We start from the raw sequence: 25219 nt of genomic DNA, 5'->3' as shown, positions 1-25219 counted from the left end.
TTGTAAATATTTCATTGGAGTTAAGAAGAATATGACTGACATAGAATCCAGGTCTCTATCTATGGAACATGTTGCAGAACTTAGGGGATCGACTGTTATATATCCTGATGGCTCCAAATCTGATATTGGTGTTGGATTTGGAGTACATAGTAATGGTTTTAATTGTAGAGGTGCACTTCCTTTAACAGCTTCCATATTTACTGCCAAACTGTATGGCATACTAACTGCTATTGAGAAAATAGCGTTGGCGAAGGAGGGTAATTTTACCATTTTTAGTGATGTAAGGAGTGTCCTTCAAGCTTTAGAAGTTTTTAATTCTAGTAACCCTCTAGTTTTAAAGATTTTAGGATGGCTTTTTATTATTGGTCATAGAGAGGTATAATGGTTTGATTTTGTTGGGTTCCAGTACATGTAGGTGTGTCTGGGAATGAGAAAGCAGATTTACTGGCGAAGAATGCTGCATCCGAGTTGCTACCAAGATATCCCATTCCCTGTAATGATTTCCTACTTAACATCAAGAAATAATTTTGTAATAAATTGCAACAGCCCTGGGATAGTCTAGATGGCAATAAGATGAGATAGGTAACAAATGTCATATCTACTCGGAGGTATAATATGATGCCCCAAAATTGGGAGAAGTCTATTTGTCGTCTCCGCATTGGTCACACGAGTTTCTTCTGAAGGGCCAGCACCAACCGTATTGCGACGACTGTTTGGTACCTTTAACAGTGAAGCATTTGTTGACTGAATGCCCCAGTTATAATAACTTAAGAAATAGATATCTGTTTGAGGCTCGAGGTGAGCATGGCAGGTTTTCCTCACCAAGATTCTTGGACATGATGTGTCCTACTATGCGAGTGGCATTTTTAGATTTATTTCAGAAGCGGGTCTTCTGAAAACTATTAAACTTTTATAATGACATCTCAACTTTTATGGTTTTGATTGAATATTTTTTATTTTTTACATGAAATAAATGATATCGGCATCAATAACCTTAGATGTCAGGATGCCAGAAAACTTTAAATCAATCAATCAACCAATGGTAGAGTAATGGGTCTTGAAGTCAAGGAAGATCATAGAAACGTACGCTATCACCCGACGCTCCCCTGAATGCCCCAAGGACTCTGGGGTTTTAGCATCAGTGTACAGTGAACCCTCGTTTATCGCGGTAGATAGGTTCCAGACCCGGCCGCGATAGGTGAAAATCCGCGAAGTAGTGACACCATATTTACCTATTTATTTAACATGTATATTCAGACTTTTAAAACCTTCCCTTGTACGTAGTACTGTTAACAAACTACCCTTTAATGTACAGAACACTTAATGCATGTACTACAGTACCCTAAACTAAAACAGGCACAAATATTAAGGGCGACTTTATATCATGCGTTTCCTAAACACGCCAAAAAGCACGATAAAAAATGGCAACCAATGTTTTGTTTACGTTTATCTCTGATTATAATGAAGAAACAAACGCATTTACACATCTGTGTATAGGTTAGTTTCTGCATCGATTATATTGATTATTCAGTACAGTATGTTGATTTGGTTATTACTAATGTTTTACTTAATTTTTCTTAGGACTTCCAAATGAAATGTTTTTCTTTATGACGCCACCTGAAACGACGGCGTCATAAAGTACTGTACGCTCAGTAAACAAACTAAGGAATTTAACGCGCATGATGAAAGTGATAAATAATGATATTACAGTTAAAGCTTTAATAAAATGTTATTACAAATATTATTTACCGTATCTATATAAAATCATACATACGTAGCAAAGCAGGAAAACAATCTACGAGAGAGAGGGAGAGAGAGAGAGAGAGAGAGAGAGAGAGAGAGAGAGAGAGAGAGAGAGAGAGAGAGAGAGAGAGAGAGAGTTGTTTTACATACGTAAATGTAAATTTAAAAAAAAAAATAGCCCCATTTCATATAAAATAGATTACAAATATTTTACTTTATCATATTACAGTAATCTGTATAATACTGTAAAGTTCAGTACAGTATGTTGTTGTTAAAGTCGGGGCGATGAAATTCTCACGAAACAAAAACACGCCATTTGAGTACAACAGCTGATTCTCTCTCTCTCTCTCTCTCTCTCTCTCTCTCTCTCTCTCTCTCTCTCTCTCTCTCTCTCTCTCTCTCTCTCTCTCTTCGTGTTATACAATACTTACATTTAGATGAAGAAACTAAAATTAGTTTTCTTAGTGTCAATTAAATACGAAACGAAATAATTAGGCCGAGTCTACATCCATTTCAATCATAGCTAAAAATACGGCATCCAATTTCATCAGCAAACCACTATTTTCTGGGAAATATTATTTTATTCTAGAAAATTGCCACTCTTTAAATAGTTAATTGCACATTAAGAAAGCGTGTCCTTTTGTTTTTAAATTTCGGGTTTGTTTTAAAAATCGAGTATTGTTGACTTCTTTTTTTTTTTACTTTTGGCTGTGATTAGATCAGCTGTCATCTAGCTGCCGCTCTTGAGTGTGTACGAATACACTAACAAAGTATCATTTATACCATTTCTTAACTTATTCAAACCGTCTACAGTATACAGTTGATATTACATAAGCACCAATGTGTTATAGCCTATAAAATTATTTTGTTTATTACATTTAAACCCCCCCCTCTCTCTCTCTCTCTCTCTCTCTCTCTCTCTCTCTCTCTCTCTCTCTCTCTCTCTCTCTCTCTCTCTGTGGGCTACTTTTCACTACCTCCCATTCCTTACCTCTCTCTATCTCTCTAACAAATGATATCTTTGTTGCTCCTCAAAGTTTCATTTATATTGAAAATCAATCACGATTCAATTTTCCTTACTTTCTCCAATCTCGCATCATCAGTTTCATCGCGGTATTTTCGATATTTCTGGAAAATCCGTGATATATGTATATACATGGGTTATGAAAAAAAATCCGCGAAGTGGTGAATCCGCGATGGTCGAACCGCGAAGTAGCGAGGGTTCAAGATATGACGACATAATGTCCTTTTTGATCAGTTCCTTCAAGTGCTCAAAGGTACCGTCCATCGTCCATGTCTGCAATCCATTTCAGTTTTCTGGCCCCATTCAGTCCTCTAGTCTTCGCAGATAATGGTTTGGCTATCAGCGACCACATTGTGATAAACTTCCATTGGAAGTTTAATAGTCCCAGGAATCTCTGTAGCTCACACACAGTGGTAGGTTTAGGGAAATCCTCCATTTTTTGGATGTACTCGAGTAGCTTACTCATACCAGAACGTCCAACAAGATGATCAAGATACTTAATTTCGGCTTGAACCAAAGAGCACTTCCCTAGGTTTATCTTGAGCCCTTGCTTCAGAGAGTAGCCAAAACTCATTTTACCAGTTTCAGGTGTTCCTGGAAAGAAGACCCAATGATCAAAATGTCATCGATGTAGACAATCACGTTGGCTTTCCGGAACTCTTTCAGAATACTTTTCATATCTCTCTGCAACACTGCAAGTGCATTCTTCAGTTCAAAGGAAAAAGCCGTGTACTCTTTACTGTCCTCTCCTAACTATATCTGGTAGTATCCACAAACTAGATCAGCGTGAAACAACCGTGTCATGAAGTGAGAAGTCTTTGAATGTGATTAAATTAAGTAACAGGAATCAAGTTATGATTGGTTATCCACTAATCTTAGTAATACTGCTAACATAGTAAGGGTTAAATTATAGTCAAGTTGGCTGTCGATTATGTAATTGTTTGTTTTCATTTTTTAAGCAGTACCTCCCTCATTAATTTTTTGACTTAGAACTGTCATTCAAACAGAAGCCTTAAGCAAACTGTGGCTAAAAGGAAACCTCCAGTCTTTGATGCTGCCTCTGCTAAAGTAGATAAGGTAGACATATGGCATCAGGTCATCCTCGTTCATAGTTTTTGTGGACCTGTATTAAGAGAAGTCCTTGAACCTCCATTATGATTTGGGAAATGTCGAAAGCTTCTCAAAGTCAACATTATCGATTGGCAGGTCTGTACTCACATGTCGAAAAATATTCAACTTTGGCCAGAAGGCACATCCATCACAGGATTGTCAAGGATTTTCCACTAGGTTCCCCTCCTCCACATTCATGGAAGAAGCTGCCTCCTGCCACGAAACCCAGAAGACTTGGTTCAGAAGTATCCCTTATTTGAGCCTTCCCAGGAGCCAGATCCCCAGGATGGGATAGAAAGTAGGTGGAAGGCAGAAAACCTCTTTGAAGGGTATCACAGTGGGCAAACTGATTGTAGAGCGAGTAGATCGAACCCTCGCCTATTATTATTATTATTATTATTATTATTATTATTATTATTATTATTATTATTATTATTATTATTATCATTATCATTATTATTACTAGCCTAGCTACATCCCTGGCTGGAAAAGCAGAATGCTACAAGCTAAAGGGCTCCAGCAGGGAAAGTAGCCCAGTGAGGGAAATTAAAGCAAATGGCAAATATACTATATAAAAGTAATAGATGAAACATATAATATATTGTAAGACCAGTAACAACATTACAACAGATTGACCAGTCATACATAAACTATAAAATAAGACTCACGTCAATCTGCTCACAGCTGGAATACTTCTAGAATACTGTGTAGTATGTTGCCGTATGATAGATAAGGTATGACTGCTAGAATTAACTGTATACCTAGTACTATATACAGAATGGTACATTCTAGAAAGATTTGAGTGTAATGGATGATCTGAATTATGAAAACTCTTGTGTAACCTGCATGAAGAACTCACTAAATGACAGTGCCAGGTATTAATATCCAGATTAGGAATACAGTAAGTAATTTGATACACCATAAGTTTCTTTCCAACAAATTAAGATGAGAGTTGGGAGATAAAGACTAGACAGACAAAAAATACTCAAAGCAAGGCAGAATAAATGAATTAAAATATTTTCTAAGGATAGACTGATCACCAGAAGTCTTCAAAGACCTTTTTCAACAAGTCCCTTTTTTGTGCAGTTAAAGAAGAAACTGACAAAGTAAATTTGCAATAAAAAATCACACTTAGAATTTTAAACGAGTTCAATATAATTAAAGAGACTTTGTCATTGCACAAATTTGGATGCGGAGCCACTGTCATCGACCTACTAATAATCATTCTTTAGGTCTTGTTTGGGTTCGACTTGATGCCCCATAATTTGCACTGTCGACTAATTTTTACAAGATATCCATTTAAGGATTCTGCAACCAGAGGTCTACATAAAACAACAAGATTAAAATTGATAGAAATACATTGTGGCATGAAGAGGTAGTTTGACCTTAATCTTTTTAACATAGGTACATCATAGTTTATTATTATGTGACTTCGCATTGATAATGTTATTGTTGATATTTGAACTAGTAGTTTTATTCTCAAAATTGCTGGTGATATGTATTCAGTTCTATTTGAAAGCTACTAGTGAGATGCATCCATTATGTGTTCAACCTTTAGAAAGTAACTAGCAGTATATGGTGAACTTCCTTATTATATGTATATTGGCAGTTGGTGCATGCTAATTTCAGTTTTGTTGTTATTGCAGATATGAAACCAGTACGCAAACAGTAGAAGTACCTCACTTATGGGCAACCGTCGTCAATTTTACTCTGAAAGCTGATGATAGCCATTTATGGTCAGAAGATGAAGATTTTGGTATTACTGAGAATCTAATTGATGAATATCTCAATAATTCTCGGTTAAATGAAATTATGGCAGACATAGAAAATCAACACAAGGATATTGCTGAGTTCTTATTGAATGATAATGAATGGAGTATGAAGGTTCATGCCCTCCAGATGGGTATTAAAGTAAGTACTGAATTGTTTACAATACATTTTAAATTTCTGTTGTAGTTGACTTTCTCTGATTCTAATGATGTCAAATGGACTTACAGTTTGTTCCTACGCAATTACTCCTAAATCGTTTGGCTACAGCCAGAAAGAAAGAATGTTTGGGATGTTGGTAACATTATGTGGTTATCAGCTGTTCACTTATGTTGCCGGAAAGCATTGGACCCTTCGGTGTTGTCCACTTTTCTACTGACTATCCTAGAGAATGGACATCTGCTACAATCACTCTCCATGCTGTTTTGTGCCTAACCTTTCCGCCTAAACTTCTTATGTGTTTGTATACTTGTGATTATGATTGGTGCTCAAGGTAGTATGCATACATACCCCGGCCTTGAAGGTTACCCTTGTGGTACCATCATGACTCTGGTCTAGGTACATCCTCATCCTTTGTATCTTAGTTGTCATGGTAAGAGGTGTTTTGTATTCTTCAACTTCTGATTTTTGCAGGTATTGGCTGCCCTCTCAATGGGAGAAGTATGGTGCTCATTGTAAGAAGGCTAAGAGAGATCTTTCTCTTTGCTCCTTCCTCTCTTAGAGCACCAAAGAGAAGCCTTCTTGTTCAACACACTATATTTCCTTCAGATCCTTCTTTATTGGAGTTTCCCGAGGCTCCGGTAACCAAGGCACAACATTGCATTTATTGATTTATTGTCTCCTATTAGACAAAGTGAGCCTGATTTGACCCATAGTGAGACAGATCCTTTGGCATCAGTTATGGTACTGTCATCATGTGAATGTTATAAGTATCATTAGTACCTGACAATGCGAGTGGGAACAGGTCTCCCTCTTTCCCGAGTGTGGAGATCAGAGATCAAAAGCTTTTCCTTTTCACATATGTTAAAAGAAGGGGATTTCTCTACTTACAAATGTCTTCCTTTAGAGTGTTAAAGGTGTCTTCTTGTACACCACCGAAGATCCCAAGACACGTTACCGAGGATAATGGTGTTTTCCCTTGAGCAGAGGCAGCTGTCTTGGAGGGCCCTTATTATTCTCCAGTTCTCTCACATTGTAAATCAAGCCTTCCTTCTACACCAAGGGGCCCCAAAAATATTTCTTTTTTTCACAGAAGGGATCTGCAGATTCCCCAAAGAAACTTTCTTTTTCAGGAGTATCAGGACGTCCCTAATTCTGAATTACAGATTTGGCTGTGTAGCCAATGAGGTCCAGAAAGCGAAGTGATCAAGATTTCTACATGTTCACTCTTTTGCACCCTCCAAACATGCTGCTGCTTCCTTGTGTTGTTGGCGGACAGTTGGCTATGATGTCATGGTCTTTGGTTCACATAATACCAAATGCCAATGGTGCTTCTGCTGCCCAATGAAACCAACTAGTAGTGACTAAACTTGTTCCTATGCCTGTCAAACAGAGAGAAAACAAGAAAGTTCTATTATTCAAAGTTTGACAGGAACCTTTCCTTCCTTTTCCAAGAGTGGCTATGCCCTCAACCTTCCCATCCAAAGCAAAGGGCTAACTCCCTCCCCCTTATTATTCTGTCCCTAAGAATAAGCACTCACGATGTGATACTCCCAACAGATCTTTTTCCTCACACAGATCCAGTTCTGATAGAGAAAGAAAACCAACGATTTCTCAGATTCATTATGACAGAGAGACTGTCACCAGTAGAGATCACAACTCTCCTGATTACTTATCAGATTTTTCAGCACACCGTTCTCCCTTGAAGAAGAATATAAGGACAGTCAGAGCAAAATGAAAAATTTCAGACCAATTTTTAAGCAGGAACCCAGCCTGGTAATTCTCGACAGAAACCCACACAGTCTACATCAACACTGCAAGAGACACATTGGATCTTTTGAACAAACAAGTGTCTGCAGTAGAGAATTAGTCATGTTCCAGTAAGTCTTCTAAACTGTCTCCTCCTCCTCTATTAATACAGAGAAAATTTTATGTGTATTATGAGTCTCATCCTAGTTCTCTACTCATAGATCCAGATGTAACTACTCTCACTTTGGGTATTCCGAGTGATAAACTCTTTAACCTCCCCTCCATGTTTCTAATATCAGAACTGCAGAACATGAAGGTGGTGTCTATATCTGCTTTTCAGGCCAGCTCCTAGCTAGAACACTGGTCATGAATAGTTTCCTTTTTTGCAATTTCAAAAAACATGAAAAATCCTGATTTGAGGAATTGGTCTGGTCTGGTGCCAAGGCTGTGGAGTTTTTGCTTCATCAAATAGATTCAATTTGGGGAACTGCAATCTCCAAAGGACTCCCAGAGATGCCCAGTTTCTCGGGAACTCAAATATCATTAATCACCCAACACTTTTCCTTTCTTTCCGCAGCAGTAAGGAAGTGAGAGGAAGCCAACCACAGGAGGGCTGCAACCTCTAGATTCATGACTAACTTATACACAGATGTGTAAATGCGTTCGTTTGTTCTTTATGATCGGCGATGGAATGTAAACTAAGCAATGGTTTTGGTTTTAGGTGGCGTGTTTAGCCAAAGTATGATATAAAATCATCTTTATTTAATTTTTTTGGATTTCTAAGTATACAGAAAAAGCATTTCATTCAATTTAGACAAAACAGGGGACAATAACAGTGCTACTGTGCTAGTAGTGCAAACTAAAGCAACAAAGATTATCCCCAAGACGATGGTGTCCTGATGAATTTTTTTAACACTTTTTAATTGTTTGAATGGCAGTGTTGATTTTGATGGTTTTTAATTCCAAGTTTATTGAATTAAGTTTTTTTCTTTTTTCAAACTTGTTTGCATCATTATTTTCATGTATACCATAGTGTAGGTACCGATAACCTGCAAATTTTGAGGATTCGGACAACTGCCACTAGGCCAATAATGTGAACATTCCTAGTTATCCAAAACAATTGATCATATCAGCTGATCTGATCAAGGCACCCAAAATACTTAACTTGATAAAATATACCTGAAATTTTAAATATAAAACTTACCCGCTGGTTATATAAAAGAGCTGAAGTCCCTGACGCCAGGGCAGAAAATTCAAATCTCGCGCTATCGAAGATACGCCAGGTGTACCAACCGCACCCTAGCGGTAGAACAGGTGGAACTACACACCAACTCCAGTTCTTCTCTCTGCCGTCATAGCTGACTGACATACAGAAGTTCGCTCTCGTGTTTTTACTCTCTTGGGAAGTTGTTTGGTAATGTACAACGTTCTTTTTTGAGTTTAAGCTATCGTTGATTAATTTTCCTTGGTTCTTATCTTGAAATCTTTTTGTTTGAGATTTTCTTTATTGTTTTTTCCCTTACTTTTTGCTTGTCGGTCTCTCACGTTAACTTTTAAAATGGCCGACTCCTCCCCTGCTCAGCGTAGGTGTGTTAGTGAGGGTTGTCGTACACGACTTCCTAATGGATCTATTGATCCTCATTCTATTTGTGTAAAATGTAGGGGTAAATTTTGTTCATTAGATGATAGGTGTAATGAGTGTCTTTCCTTAACTAATGATGATTTTGTTACTTTCGATCGTTATGTTAGGAGATTAGAGAGAGATAGAGTTAGGCGTAGTTCTTCCCGATCTGTGGATAGAACCTTACCTAATTTACCTGTTCCTAATCCTGTTCCTTCCCCTGTGGTGGTAGATCAGGAACCTACTATGAAGGACATGTTTACTGCTATTTTGTCTCTTGGTGAGAAAGTTGAGTCCTTAGCAGCCGATAGAAATACTATCTATTCTGAGTTAAAGGTATTGAAAAACCGTGATCCTATCGAAACTGTGGAAAGTGTTTCAGTGTCTGATGTGGTACCGAAGAATCGTGACTCTCTCGGTGTTGTGACAAGTGTTGATAATGTGGTTAGTGTTGCGGAAGGTGCGTCGACACGAGTGTCTGATGTGGTACCGAAGAATCGTGACTCTCTCGGTGTTGTGACAAGTGTTGATAATGTGTTTAGTGTTGCGGAGGGTGCGTCGGCACGATCTTGTCGTTCACCTAGCCTTAGACCTCTTTCGAGCTCTCGAACCCATGGGAGAAGTAATGTCGAACGGCTTAAGGGAACGAGAAGCATCATCAATCGTGCAGACGTCCCCTCGAACGTTCCTGTTGCCGTAGCTCAGGTCGTTCACCCTCATCGTAGGAAAGGTGAGGTTCATACGTTATCCCCGTCTTCCGATGAAGGGTCGGGGAGTGAGATCTGGCGGCGAGCGTCGAGACCGCTTAAACGCTCCCATGTTGATTCACAGCGTCGGGAATCGCCTGTGCGGCCAGGATGTAGTTCGTGGGGTTCACCGGAACGTTTCCGTTCTCCCAGCGCTTGCACTCCGGCCAAACGTTCAGATCACCGTGTTCGTGTGGATATGATTCCTTCCGATTCGGACCTTGTAACTATTCATGCACCTCCTCTTCCATCGGATTGGCTTTCTTCCCCTGAAATACGTGGTGACATTAGTGCGAATCTTCCTTCTAGGAGTTCTGTTGATCCGAAATGGACTGCGCTTTTGTCTATGAAGGAACAACTCTCGTCGTTGATGGATTCTTATCAACCAGGTGTTGGCGTTGTGTCTGGGCGTTCGATGTCAGACCAGTTATCGCACAAACGTTCGATGGTATATGGCCTTGACGAGTTATCACTTAGACGGTCTCCCATTCACAGTGTTCAACGCCAGGTTGATTTTGATGAGTCACGTCAGAGAGTTTTGGTTGACCAGTTTGCGTTTTCTGGTCGCGGGGAAGAGCATCGGCGTCGACAAGTGGACGAGACGCGGCAACAATTTGAAGTAGTGGATCGCCCGCGGCAACAACTTTTGGACGCGGCGCGTCAAAACATTGGTTTACAGCGGCGACATCCTGACTACTTTGATCGTTCGCAGCAACAGTCCTCGGACTTTACGCGACCTCGCGGCGATCTTCAACAGTTACCTTCTGATTTCAAGCGTTCTTCTGTTCAACAACAGTCGAATTCTAAGCGGTCTAAGCAGTTGTTGGTTGAGGATGATCGTCTACATGTCCGTGTTTCGCATCAATCTACTTCTACTTCTCCCCACCAAATTGAATCAGATGTTGGCCTTGACAGGCAGTCCCATCCAGACGTTGTTCCTTCGGTTCAGGCTGCGGCTGTTGCTGCACTGCCAGAAGACGAACCAGAGGAAAAGTCGGATGAGGATAATCCTATTGAGGAAGTCTCTGAGAATGAGGAGGAGAAGCATTATCAGCATGCTGTGGACCTTCGCAAGTTTATGCTTATTTTGACTGGAATTTTCCCGGATTCTTTTACCCCTGTGGCCCCTCATTCTCCGCCTTCTGAATTCATCTTAGGTAAAGCTACTAAGGTTCCAGTTTACACCAAGATGGTTCTTTCTCGATCCTCTAAGCGGGCCTTGAAGTTAATGGGTTCTTGGTTGGACTCCAAGAAAGCTTTTGGCAAGACGGCCTTTGCCTTTCCTCCCGCTAGGTTAGCCTCTAAATTTAGTGTGTGGTATGAGACTGGTGAAGTGTTGGGCTTGAGTTTTCCTTCTTCTGCACAAGGGGATTTTTCAAGTTTGGTAGATGCTTCTCGTCGTCTTGCCTTAAGGAAGACAAAGATTTGGTGGTCCATTCCAGAGTTCGACCATTTGCTTAAAGGTCTTTTCAGGGCCTTCGAAGTTTTTAATTTTTTGGACTGGGCTTTGGGGGCTTTGAGTAAGAGGGTCTCTGATATGACGGAAACGGACACTAGTGGTTTGGTTCATTTGATGTCCTGCTTGGACAAAGGTGTGAGAGATGGCTCCAACGAACTTGCTGCCTTGTTTACAGCTGGAATTCTCAAGAAAAGGGCCACGATGTGCTCCTTCCTCTCCGCAGGAGTGTCTCCCTATCAGAAGACAGGCCTTCTTTTCGCACCTTTGTCTAATTCTTTATTTCCTCAGGAATTAGTGGGCGAGGTGGCTACTGCTCTCACTCAGAAGGCCACACATGACTTAGTTACTCATTCGACTAGGAAAGTTTTGCCTCCGTCATTCTCCTCTCGAAAACCTAAGGAATCTTCTTCTGGGTTTCGTCCTCAGTCCTTTCGTGGGAAGCCCTCTGGAAGAGGCTCTTTTAAACCAGAAGGAAGGAAACCTAGAGGCAGAGGGGGCAAGTCCGGCCGAGGTAAAGTCTGACTGCCCTCTCCTTCAGACAGCAGTGGGGGCCAGGTTGACTCTCTTTTGGGAGGCTTGGGAGAGGAATGGAGCGGACCCCTGGTCCGTCCAGGTGTTAAAGGAAGGCTACAAGATCCCCTTCCTGACCAATCCTCCTTTAGTCACAGATCCAGTGGATCTTTCGCCCAAATACAGAGAGGGTCCCAAGAAACAAGCCATGCTTCTACAGATGTCTCTTTTATTAGAGAAACGAGCAATAGAGGAAGTGCAGGATGTTACGTCTCCGGGGTTTTACAACCGCCTTTTTCTAGTACCCAAGAGTTCCGGGGGGTGGAGACCGGTTCTGGATGTAAGTGTGCTCAATGGTTACGTCCAAAACTCGACGTTCACTATGGAGACTCAGAAAACAGTTCTGGCAGCTGTGAGGAAGGACGATTGGATGGTCTCTTTAGATCTTCAGGATGCCTATTTCCACCTTCCGATTCATCCCAGCTGCAGACGTTATCTGAGGTTCATGGACGGAAACAAGGTCTTCCAGTTCAGGGCTCTTTGTTTCGGACTCTGCACGGCTCCTCTATTGTTCACCAAGATCATGCTGAACGTGGCAAGCATGCTGCATTCGAGGGGAATCAGGGCCTCTCCGTATCTGGACGATTGGCTGATAAGAGCCTCCTCAGCCGATTGATGTTTGAAGGACCTCAAGATGACTTTGGATCTCTCCAGAGAACTGGGTCTCCTGGTGAGCTCGAAAAAATCACAACTCATTCCATCCCAGGAGATTCTTTATTTGGGGATGGAGATTCACAGTCGGAGTTTTCGGGCTTTTCCGTCGTCGGTGAGAATCCAAGCAGCCCTCCTAAAAGTACAAACGTTCCTGAAGAGAGATCTTTGCTCCGTCAGAGATTGGATGAGTCTTCTGGGGACTCTCTCGTCGTTAGAGAAGTTCGTGACTCTGGGGAAGTTGTTCTTGCGTCCTCTTCAGTTTCATCTCAACCGCCATTGGAAGAAAGGGGACAGCCTCGACAGGGATTGCATTCCCATCTCGACTTCCATCAAGTCTCATCTTCAATGGTGGAACAACGAGCCCAGACTGAAAGAAGGCTTGTCTTTACTTCAGAGGAACCCAAACCTCGTGTTGTGTTGCGACGCCTCCAACTCGGGGTGGGGAGCCACTCTAGAGAAGCAGGAACTTTCGGGGACTGGACGGTGGAGCAAACCTCTCTCCACATCAATCAAAAAGAGCTTTTAGCTATTCATCTGGCTCTCATCGGCTTCGAAAAGCAGATCAGGGGCAAGGTTGTCCAAGTCAATTCGGACAGCACGACAGCTCTGGCCTATATTGCGAAACAAGGCGGGACCCACTCTTGGCCTCTGTTCGAGATTGCAAGACTGCTCCTCATCTGGGCGGAGGAAAGGAAGGTGACTCTTTTGACGCGGTTCATCCAGGGGGTCAACAATGTGAGCGCAGACAGACTCAGCAGGAAAGGTCAGGTTCTCTCCACAGAATGGATTCTGCACCCGGACATCTGCAAGAGTCTGTGGCGGTTATGGGGTCGACCTCTCGTGGATCTCTTTGCCACCGCGAAGACCAAACGACTAGAGTGTTACTGCTCTCCGGTTCCAGACCCCGAAGCTTTACACATAGATGCTTTTCTGATGAACTGGTCACACATGGAGGTTTATGCTTTTCCTCCGTTCAAGATCCTTCACAAAGTGATTCAGAAGTTCGTTTCACACGAGGAGACCAGAATGACACTGATAGCTCCGTTCTGGCCGTCAAGGAGCTGGTTTCCAGAGGTACTGGAATGGATGGTGGATGTCCCGAGAAGCCTTCCCATGAGACCCGATCTTCTCAGACAACCTCACTTGGCCCGAAATCATCAAAACCTCCGAGCTCTACGTCTGACTGCCTTCAGACTATCGGAAAACTCGCTAGAGCTAGAGGATTTTCGAAGAAGGCAGCCAAGGCAATTGCAAGGGCAAGAAGGTCTTCAACCATCAAGGTGTATCAGTCCAAGTGGGAGTTGTTCAGGGAATGGTGTAGAACTAACGCGATTTCCTCTTCCAGTACATCGCTTTCCCAAATAGCAGATTTTTTCTTGGACCTTAAAACTAAGCATAACTTCTCGTCATCGACTATTAAAGGTTACAGGAGTATGTTGGCGACGGTTTTTCGACACAGGAACCTAGACCTTTCTGATAATAAGGATCTACGAGATTTACTTAGGTCTTTTGATACGACCAAGAAGATTCAAACGGCTCCCATCGCCTGGAATTTGGATGTTGTCCTTAAATTTCTCATGAGTGACAGATTTGAGCCTTTACACTCGGCTTCATTTAAGGACTTAACCTTGAAAACCCTTTTTCTAGTTACCCTCGCCACTGCGAAAAGAGTTAGTGAAGTTCACGCTTTAAGCAAGAACATTGGTTTTCGGAATGGGAAAGCCATTTGTTCTTTGCAACTGGGGTTTCTGGCCAAGAACGAAAACCCTTCTCGACCATGGCCCAAATCCTTCGAGATTTCTAACCTTTCTGATTTGGCTGGCGATGAATTGGAAAGGGTTCTCTGTCCAGTTAGAGCTCTACGGTGTTATGTGGACAGAACTAAGAATCTGAGAGGTAACTCAGACGCTCTGTGGTGTGCAGTTCGGAAACCCTCGATGCCCATGTCCAAGAATGCCTTGTCTTTTTTCGTTAGATTGTTGATTCGAGAAGCTCATGCTCAGTGTGATGAGTCGGATCAGAGGCTCCTCAAAGTCAAGACACATGAAGTCAGAGCGGTAGCGACTTCAGTGGCCTTTAAACAGAACCGTTCTCTGCAAAGTCTGATGGATACAACATTTTGGAGAAGTAAGTCTGTTTTTGCATCCCATTATTTGAAGAATGTTCAGACTCGTTATGAGGACCTTTTTACGTTAGGTCCTTTTATAGCTGCTAATGCGATAGTAGGTGAATGATCTACCACTACGTTCCCTTTTTTCCTAATACCCCTTTTCTATCTCTTGGAACTCGTTTGTTATGGTTGTTTGTGGAGATTGGGCGTCAGTTTTCCGCAATCTTTGATTTGGCTAGGTGGTCAATTTGTTCCTTGAGTGCACCCGGAACAAGGGTATTGGTTGAGGTCCTGTCATGTTATAGGTGTTTGTACCGTTTGACAGCTCCTAGAGATTTTCAGCCCGAGTGGATTACTGGATCTCTTAAGGATAGTGGACGAAATGAGGCAGAGTATCATTGCTGTCAGCTTCCTTATCAGGTGAGAACTGCTTAAGTTTATTGTATGTAACCCTTAAGTGAATTTTCTGTATGTAGCTGTCTCTGACCCGCCACCAAGGGGTGTCAATCAGCTCTTTTATATAACCAGCGGGTAAGTTTTATATTTAAAAATGATATTTTCATAATAAAATAAATTTTTGAATATACTTACCCGCTGGTTATATAAATTTAACACCCTCCCTCCTCCCCTCTAGAGACTACCTATGGTATGGCTATGAGGCATGGAAGAACTGGAGTTGGTGTGTAGTTCCACCTGTTCTACCGCTAGGGTGCGGTTGGTACACCTGGCGTATCTTCGATAGCGCGAGATTTGAATTTTCTGCCCTGGCGTCAGGGACTTCAGCTCTTTTATATAACCAGCGGGTAAGTATATTCAAAAATTTATTTTATTATGAAAATATCATTTTAAAACAAAAGTACATACAGTCAGACCTCATTTTAATCGCGGTTTCTTACTTCGCGGTTTCGGTTTTTTGCAGCCAAGGAGGTAAAAAAAAAAGTTATTGTTCATCCAACATTAAGAATCTGATTTCTAATAGTTGGACACAGCATTGAGATGTCCAAGAACAATGCAATACCTATTAAATTAAAATTCTCAAAAATTGCAATAAAATTCAAGCTGGGCAATGATTTTACACTAGGAGTGCTGCGCACCACTATCATAGCTCTCTCCGTACAGTGTGTATCCATTTACTGTGGTGAAAAATTACAGCTATATTTGAAATAAACCGGATTTTGATTAAACTGGTTTTTCACGTATCTGTATCCAATAATAATGGATTTCATATTCACATCTTATCAAATCTATAATTAAATACATAGCGAATTATAATCTCATGCATTGTTTGCTTTCAAATCGGCTGATCAAATCTGCGTAGTCCGTCGTCAACCTATATTCACTTTCACGATATTATCCCACTGATATGATCATTCACTTTCTCAGAATTACCTCACTGATGTAACCTATCATGCATATTAGTATGATATCTCCATATTATTATTGTCCTTCACTTATTATTATTATGTACTTAATCCTTTTCCCAAATCCCTTTTGTACATTTACTTTGCTCTCCCACACACATCAACAACGTATCGTTCCATCTCTTTTGATTCTCTATTTTTCCGCAATTTTATTCATCTTCTCATTTCTAGCATTCTTTCGTCATTTTCATATTATTAATCATTCTAAACGCCTTTCGTACCCCTCATTCCATGTATTCCCATTCCTATTTTCATTCATTCTTCTTGCATTTCCCAAATTCATTGATTTTGGTCATTTATTTGATTTAGAGTAGATTTGGCTGAGGGAATGTGCTACCGCGAGGCCCAGGTAATCTGAACGCACGCACACATGCTACCGCCTCTCCCGTCTCTTTTCTTTGCCATATTGTTTCGTCGTTCTCTCTCCCTGGTGTTTCACTTAACTGTATCCAATAATAATGCAAGTAATATTCACATTTTAGTATCATATTTATAATTAAAAACATAGCGAATTATAATAATCTTATGCATAGTTTACATTCAAATCAACTGATCAACCCTGCCTAGTCCGTCGTCACCCTCAATTTTCGGATCAAATAACTCCGTCGATGCACAATATTTTATAGTCTTTAGTTCTGTGGTGCTTGATTATAAATCCTCGATAGAAACTTTGCAAAGAAACAAAGATTTCATTTATTAGAGAGAGAGAGAGAGAGAGAGAGAGAGAGAGAGAGAGAGAGAGAGAGAGAGAGAGAGATCATTTTAAGCTTTCTGGCATCTCTCTCTCTCTCTCTCTCTCTCTCTCTCTCTCTCTCTCTCTCTCTCTCTCTCTCTCTCTCTCTCTCTGTAATAAATGAAATCTTTGTTTCTTTGCTGAGTTTCTATTGAGGATTTATAATCAAGCATGGGCTATTTGAAATCATTGCCCAGCTTGAATTTTATTGCAATTTTTATGATTTTTTTTATTTAATAGGTATTGCATTGTTATGGGCCATACCAGTGCTGTTGCCAACTATTAGAAATCAAAATATTACGGTTGGGTAAACCATAACCTTTTTTTTTTCCCATCCTCCGTGGCTGCGAAAAACCGAAACTGCAAAGTAAGAAACCGTGATTAACTAGGTCTGACTGTACTGCATTAGTTGTTTAGTGGCTACTTTACTCTTGGTAGAAGAGACTTTACCTATGGTAAGCAGCTTTTCTAGGAGAACACTCCAAAATCAAACCATTGCTCTCTAGTCTTGCATAGTGCCATAGCCTCTGTACCATGGTCTTCTACTGGTTTGAGATAGAGTTCTTGTGCTTGAGGGTATACTTAAGCACACCATATTATTTGTTTTCTCTTCCTCTTGTTTTCTTTGAAACAGTGTGTAGGGCAGGCTTAATAGAAGAGCCATGTATTCCTTTTGGTTTATCAAGAGGTTGTTTTTGCCTTCTCTGTTTCTTTATCTTCCTCTCAAGAATTCATTTTCAAAACCATCCTTACTGCCCTCCCTTCAGTTGAAGTTGCTACCCTGCATGATGTGTCAGCTCTGCCACGTTGATCAATTTTATCCAACTTTTTATCACTATGGGTTGTCAATCACTAAATATATTTCTGTACTTTTTGTTTTTGTTATAATTTTTCTTGCATTAGTTTTTAAATATGATGACTTTTTTTGGGGTTTTAATGCTTATTGCACCTAGAGACATTGAGTGAAATCTAGTACTAGTATGTCCCAGGCTTTGTCAGTGTCGTCTACTGTATTGTGATAATCGTTGTCTGCATGCCACTATTCAAGACCTTACAGTTACATCCAGATGGTATTATATACTTTTATGCTCAGAAACTTTAGTTTTTCAAATGAAGCACTCATCTGAGCTCCTTATTACTGGTTTTAAGAAGCCAATAATTTTGAAAAGGGATGCAATTCCTAGGGCAAGGGGAATGGCAGTGAACATTAGATTTGATCTTTGTCCTTTTGAGTTAGTTATTTTTGTTGTTATTCACTTTATTTATCTAAATTATATTTGTTTGATTTATTATATGTCTGGCAGTAATGTAGTCTACCTTGTGTCCCTCACAAACTCTCCGTCACAGCAAGCTGACCAAGTTGAAGTTCAGTCTGTGCTCTCTCAATGATGTGTATGAATTGTCCTTAAGCGCTCCGTATTTTACCCTTTATTCATGGTTTTATCACGTTTTACAGTAATTCATAATGTGAATTAACATTCAGTTACATATTTTACCCTTCACATACAATTCATGCAATTGAGTGCCTTATTCCCCTGAGAGTGTAAAAAACAAAAAGTTTACCTTTAAAGGTGTTTTTTCTTGGTTTCACTTTTTTCCTATTCAAATGGTTATAACTTTCTTATTTTAAAAAAAAGATTAAGATAAATATATCCATTTAAAGAAGAAAAACATATTTTTTCTCAGGAAACAGATTTGTGATAAATGAAATTGGGAGCTGAGGAGTTTAGAGTAACTTTTTATTGAAGAAAAATGAAAATATTCATGTACATTTTTTCTTTCATATTATCAAAAAGTTTCATTTTAGTAGCTTTAGAAATAAAGTACAAGAATCAAGTTAATTAATTTTTTTGGGGGGGTGGGGGAGTTTCATCCATAGAATTGAAACAAATCATCCAAACATGAAATTTTCGGAAAAGTATTACCTTTATTTTTATATAAAAGCTGTGTGAATTCTTTCGAATTCGGATAAGAAATTTGTATATGGCAGTCGGCCCCTTAACATAAGTTGCCATGAATGTAGATGTCATGAGATTCAGAGAATAAAAGTTTGTGGCAGGCATAACAACTTCTATTTTTGTTCGATCTACCTGAATCCAGATGTGTAAGATTGTGTCTTTGATTGTCTTCTTGCCATTATGGCTATGATACAAAAAGAGGATAGAAAGGCCCCTCTTGTGTTTGTGGGTGATTTTAATGCTCGCTATTGTGACTGGTTAAATTCTGTTCCCCCTGCTGATCACCATGGCTTAAGAGCTTAGGTCTTTGCCTCTGAATCAGGCTGTGAGCAAATCATAAGTAAAGATACTCTCAGGTCTGGTAACTGCTTGGACCTAGTAAACACTAACTCCCTTGGCATGAAAACAAGTAAGGTTACTTCTCCAGTTGAGACATCTGATCAGGCCTTGATTTCTTTAGTAGTGTAGACTGAACAGCCTGTTCCTGATGTATCATAGTCATGTAAGATTTATATAAAATCTCAAGCAGACTGGAATAGCATTTTGAGTGATTTTTTAAAATTTGACTTGGTCACAATGGTTTAATAGTGTCAAGCGTGTTGTTCTTTCAAATAAGAATTTGGTCAACTTATTGATAGGCGTATCCTTTCTCATGTGTTAAAGTACAAAGTGAAAGACAAACCCTGGTTCAATGATGATTGTAGAAACACCTATTAGGAGAAGCAGGAAGCCTATCATCTTTAGAAGCGTAAAAGTTCAGATATGTTGTGGAATAGTTATACTCGGCTAAGAGCTTTTGTTCAGAGAGTTTATGCTTCATCTGTAAAGGAATACAAATTAATCATAAAAGGTATCCTCTCTGGTACAACCCAGGAACATAAGAGGTGAGCTACCCTTAAATCTGCACTATTTGGCATAGACGTAACAGTTCATCCTTCACTGGCTGTGTCGCCCACTGTCCAAAGGAAAAGCGAACTCTTTTTGCTGATGTGTTTGACAGTATGCAGACTAATGAGAAAATTGATCTTCCTCATCCCTGTTTTCCTGAGGCTAAACTAACTAGTTTACCTTTACAGTCGTGGGAAATTAAAGCTCTCTTGATAGACCTTGATGCTTATGGAGGTGTAGACCCAAATGGTATTTTCCCTTTGTTTTTCATAGACTGCAGATTTCTTAGCTCCTAAATTATCTGTTCTTTTCTGGGAGTTAGAAAGAAGAGGTTTTTTTAACATTTGATGCATAATTGATAATGTTACTCCATTATGTAAATGTGTTTGTGGTATATTAATTCAAACTGATAATTGCCCAATTTCTGTAATTCCCATATTATTTAAAGTTTTTGAATTTTTTTTAGCAAAATATCTAGATAGGCTTTCTGATGAGAATCTTCTATTCCCAAGTTTGCAATTTGACTTCCATAAATGCCTTGCAGCGTGTGATACCCTTCTTACAATCAGTGGCGTCGCGATGGTTATTGCCGCCCGGGCAAAGTCTATTATGGCGGCCGCAAAGGGGGAAGGGTTTTTTATTTTAAGTGTAATAATCTTGGCAGGAAATGTTTGACATAATTTTTTTCACATAGATTGTATTGAAAGCAAAACATTCTAATTTACATAATAATATTCTGAAATGAAACTGAATTCACTAACTTAAATAATTTTTTTTTTTAAACAATATATATATATATATTTATTATTAACTCTAATAAAGTCCTAAATGTTGATATGATAAATAAAAGGAAGTCTATAGTAAAGCATCATGTTAACCAGTAACTCTTAATAACCAAAGGCAATAGGTAAAATAAAAGAATATAACCAGAAAAGAGAGATAACATTATGAAATCCAAGGAACTAAGAAAATCACGTGAATGTACAATTTGTAGCTAGTGTAGAAGTTATTAGAAAAAATTAATTTTGTTGTAAAGACTGAATATTTATTATGCCTGAAAAGAAAACTGATAAGAACAAAGATGAATTACTTCAATAATCATAAACCTTAATTTTCATTAAAGAATGCTTTAGTATGTGTCAAATTAATGAAATAAAAAATATTTGAAGTTTTATATGATCAGCCATATGTATAGAGATAAAATGGGAAAAAGTTATTAAAGAGTGTAAAGATAATAAGACAGATATTAATAATAGAAAGCCCAAACAAAGAAGATGGTTGATAATGGATTGTAGCACATTTCATATTGAAGTAAGGTTCTATTGATATAAAGTTTATCTTTCTACCTTTTACAGCTGCACATACTACCGCTAGAGAGTTATTTTGTCCTTTAACTGGCCAGTCTATGCTACATTGGATTCCTCTCTCCAGTGACGGCTCATTTTCCTTTACTTACATACACATATTCTTTCTACATTCTACTCTGTCCTCATACACTTGCCAACACGGAGATTACCAAATAATTGTTCTTTGCACAAGAGGTTAAATACTCCACTGAAATTCTTTTGTGGCCACTTTCCTATCGGTAAAGTAGAAGAATCTCTATAGCAGCTCTTCTAGGATAAGGACACTTCAAAATCAAACCATTGTTCTATAGTCTTGGGTAGTGCCATAGCCTCTGTATCATGGTCTTCCACTGTTTTGAGGTAGAGTTCTCTTGCTTGAGGCTAAACTCGACCACACTATTTTAATTCCCTTCCTCTTGTTTTTCTTGAAGTATTTATAGTTTATAAATGAAAGGTGTATTTCAATGTTGTTACTTTTAAAAAATATTTTCTTTTAATTGTTTATTACTTCTCTTAAAGTTTAATTATTTCTTTGTTTCCTTCTTCACTGGGATATTTTTCCATGTTGGAGCCCTTTATTTCATTTGTGGTCTCTTGTTCTACACTTTTAAAAGTTAAGCAGAACGTTTCTTGTCCCATAGATGTTCAAAGTACGACATGAATACTTTCAACTTACAACTTTAAATGATATCTCACAGATAGTAATTTTGATAATCCAATGGTCATCAGTAATTGAAGGCCAATTTGGAGGTTTGGGAAGACACTTTCATCCCCATGTTATACAATGAAATAAAAAAAGTAATTCCTGTGGGTTAGTGATCAGATCATCATCTTGTGTCTTAAGCAGCATCCTGCAATCTACAATTTGCATGAACAGTTCCAAACCATCTTAGTCAGTTTTAGAAACTTGCCTCATCAATGAATCTTTCATTGATGTATACTTCATTAGTTTTAGATAACAACTCATTGAAATCCAAAAGAAAACTAATCTTTGAATCCAACTTACAAAATCTCATGAACAGTTTTCCCATTTCATTATGGATTCTGTCAATGATACCTTTTATCTGACGTATCTCATTTTCTGCTGAGAAGCCTGTCATCACCAGTTTCATTAAACAATTTTTTCTTCATTCTACGTCATCTTACAAATCTCAAATTGCAAGGAGTAAATTAACTTGCAATGCCTGGATATCTTGTGTTGCCTTATGAAAATTAGTTTTTGGATCCTGCAGTCTCTTCTGGACTCTGTCAATCTTGTCAAGTAAAATTTCCCCAAAATGTAGAGTTGCAAAGACATAAAATCTAAAAATTCTGTTTTAAGAGCTGTGTTGTTTCTCTTCTGGTATCTGTTGTCTAATTCAAATCAATGCCCTCTATTGCCTCTAAAAGTTGAAACAAATACCCAAAACTTTAATTTATGGGTTATATGGCATTAATTCTAATACTCTAGTGTATTTCAGCTTTAGCTTTAACATATAGAGGCAAATTTTTCTTCAGTCTCTCCCATCAATAGGTCTACCTTGAAAACAACCTATACTGCCTACACAGTTCCAAAAAAATTGTGATCATCACCACTTCATGTTTATAGAATGAACCGATCCAAAATTAATGAGTGGTTGTTGCATTTCACAAATATTAATTTAAGGTTTAATGTAGCAAGTCACTGTATTCCTGATTTTTCTGCTTTAGCAGACAAACAGAAAGGGGACCTTCAATTATGACAGACATAGTCCAGAGGGTTTTTTGTGACAGGATCAGACAATCCTTCTAGTTTTAAAAGTCGTTTGAAGTTTCTGATATTTTCATCTGTTTCATAGCAGATTATAATTACTCTCTTTCTCTAAGGCCTGTCAGTGCAAGATTTTGTGTGGACAGATATCTAACTTATACAATTTATAAAAGTTCTGTATTCACAGAAATTGTGTGCAACTCATCCACATATCAAGCATAGATATTAAGCCTAATACTCTTTAAAATATTATGTATTGTTTGGAAATTTGATTAAAATCCAATTATTATTTTATGGGAATACAAAGCTTAATATAATGTAAAATGATAATATTGTAATGTTTTCAGAAACTACTAAATTGAAGTAATACTGTAATAGAAGATATTTTGTTTAGAAACAAAAATACGTTAGCCTAGTTTATTATTATGATTTGTAATCTATGGTAGGGTTGATTTTCATTGGACTAGTGTGTGAAAAAACTTCTACACTAAGTCTATCTTAATGATTTGAGGATACTAAACCAGTAATGAAATTTAATAGCAGCCTATAGTAATTAGAGTATATTGCATATATATATATATATATATATATATATATATATATATATATATATATATATATATATATATATATGTGTGTGTGTGTGTGTGTGTGTGTATATACACGCAAACACGCACATGCATATATATATATATATATATATATATATATATATATATATATATATATATATATATATATATATATATATATATAATGTGGTATGACAATGAAACAATATCCAACAGACTTTGTAGATTTGAGAACAAAGCCCTCAGGAAAATATTTGGAGTTAAATGGCAGGGCAGGATTAGAAATGAAACTATAAGAGATCATTTGAGTGCCTTATGTGGGCAAGATCATGGTAAGGGGTAGATGGAGATAGTTTGGGCATGCTCTTTGCACTCCGCAAGGGAGATATTCATCAAACTTCCAACTGGGCTCCACAAGGCACTAGAAGAGTTTAAAAACTGAGACCTACGTGGCTGAGGGCAATGAAGCATGTAGTAGGGGATGATGAATGGAGAAGTATTGATTTGAATGCTCAAGATAGAGATGACTGCCGAAATCTAACAGAGGCCATTTACACACACACACACACACACATATATATATATATATATATATATATATATATATATATATATATATATATATATATATATATATATATATATATATATATATATATATGTACAGTGATACCTCTGGATACGAAAGTTTCTACTTACGAAAAATTCAGGATGCGAAAAGTGATTCGAAGATTTTTATACCCCAGGATACGGATAAAATTTCAGGATACGAAAACCTTACGAGATCCCAACTCTTCGCCGAGAGTAATTTTAAAAAGCGCGCGCCGCCTGACTTTGAACTTGGGTAGACTCACTTACAGCCTCCCGCTCACCCATTGGTTATCTCCCTACTCAGACGCTAGCTGACGCCATAAGATCCTGCTTTCCTATTGGTCGGCAACTATCCCAGCTTGCCTACGCACGGGCGTTCATCTCTCTCTCTCTTTTCGTTCCGACCGCGGTATCGTTAACAGACATTGTGTGCTTTCGCTTGTTTGACTTAGTGTTAATATACAGTACATTCGTACGCCACGTGTTATCGTTAATAAACATTCGTTACTGTGCACTGTACTGTATTAGTGTTTACTATACATAGACTGTATATAACGTTACGTAGTGTTTTATATTACGTATTACTGTAGCCATGGGTCCCAAGAATGTTGCCGAAGGAAAGAAGAAGAAGACGATGCTCTCGATGGAGACGAAACTTGAAATCGTTAAAAAGTACGAGTCTGGCATGCGTTTAAGTGCGATCGCCAAGGAGTATGGCCGGAATCCGTCTACGATAGGCACCATCCTGAAGCAGAAGGCGGCCATCAAAGCAGCAACACCTTCTAAGGGCGTCACTATTTTCTCCAATAAGAGAACGCACGTGCATGACGAGTTGGAGAGGCTGCTTCTTGTGTGGATCAAGGACAAAGAGATCTCAGGAGACACCATCACTGAGACTACAATTTGCCAACCATCACTGAGACTACAATTTGCCAGAAGGCCTCCGCCATTTTCGGTGATCTCGTGCGTGCTCAGGCCGAAGAAGGAGCAGGAGAAGGAACATCCCAGCAGGAACCCCCAGAGTTCAAGGCTTCTCGTGGGTGGTTCGAGAAGTTCAAGAAAAGGACTGGCATCCATTCAGTTGTACGGCATGGGGAGGCAGCCAGCTCGGACACGAAGGCCGCCGAAGCCTTTGTTAAAACGTTCGATGAGTTGACTCTGCAGGAAGGCTACATTCGCAGCAAGTTTTCAATTGCGACGAAACTGGGCTTTTCTGGAAGAAAATGCCTCGTCGGACGTTCATCACGGCGGAGGAGAAGAGGCTACCCG

The 25219-nt window shown here is 39.0% G+C and overlaps 1 protein-coding gene across 1 annotated transcript in view; it reads left to right on the top strand.

Moving 5' to 3' along the window:
• LOC137643131 (carboxypeptidase D-like) overlaps positions 1-25219 on the top strand; it is a 589663-nt gene that overhangs the window by 165734 nt on the left and 398710 nt on the right. Inside the window, exon 9 of the mRNA XM_068375981.1 lies at positions 5524-5788. Within this exon, the coding sequence (XP_068232082.1) occupies positions 5524-5788 (265 nt within the window). The remainder of the gene's footprint in view (positions 1-5523; positions 5789-25219) is intronic.

The sequence above is a fragment of the Palaemon carinicauda genome, chromosome 6, assembly GCF_036898095.1.
Source record: "Palaemon carinicauda isolate YSFRI2023 chromosome 6, ASM3689809v2, whole genome shotgun sequence".
NCBI lineage: Eukaryota > Metazoa > Arthropoda > Malacostraca > Decapoda > Palaemonidae > Palaemon > Palaemon carinicauda.
This window is presented reverse-complemented; position numbering and strand designations above follow the sequence as displayed.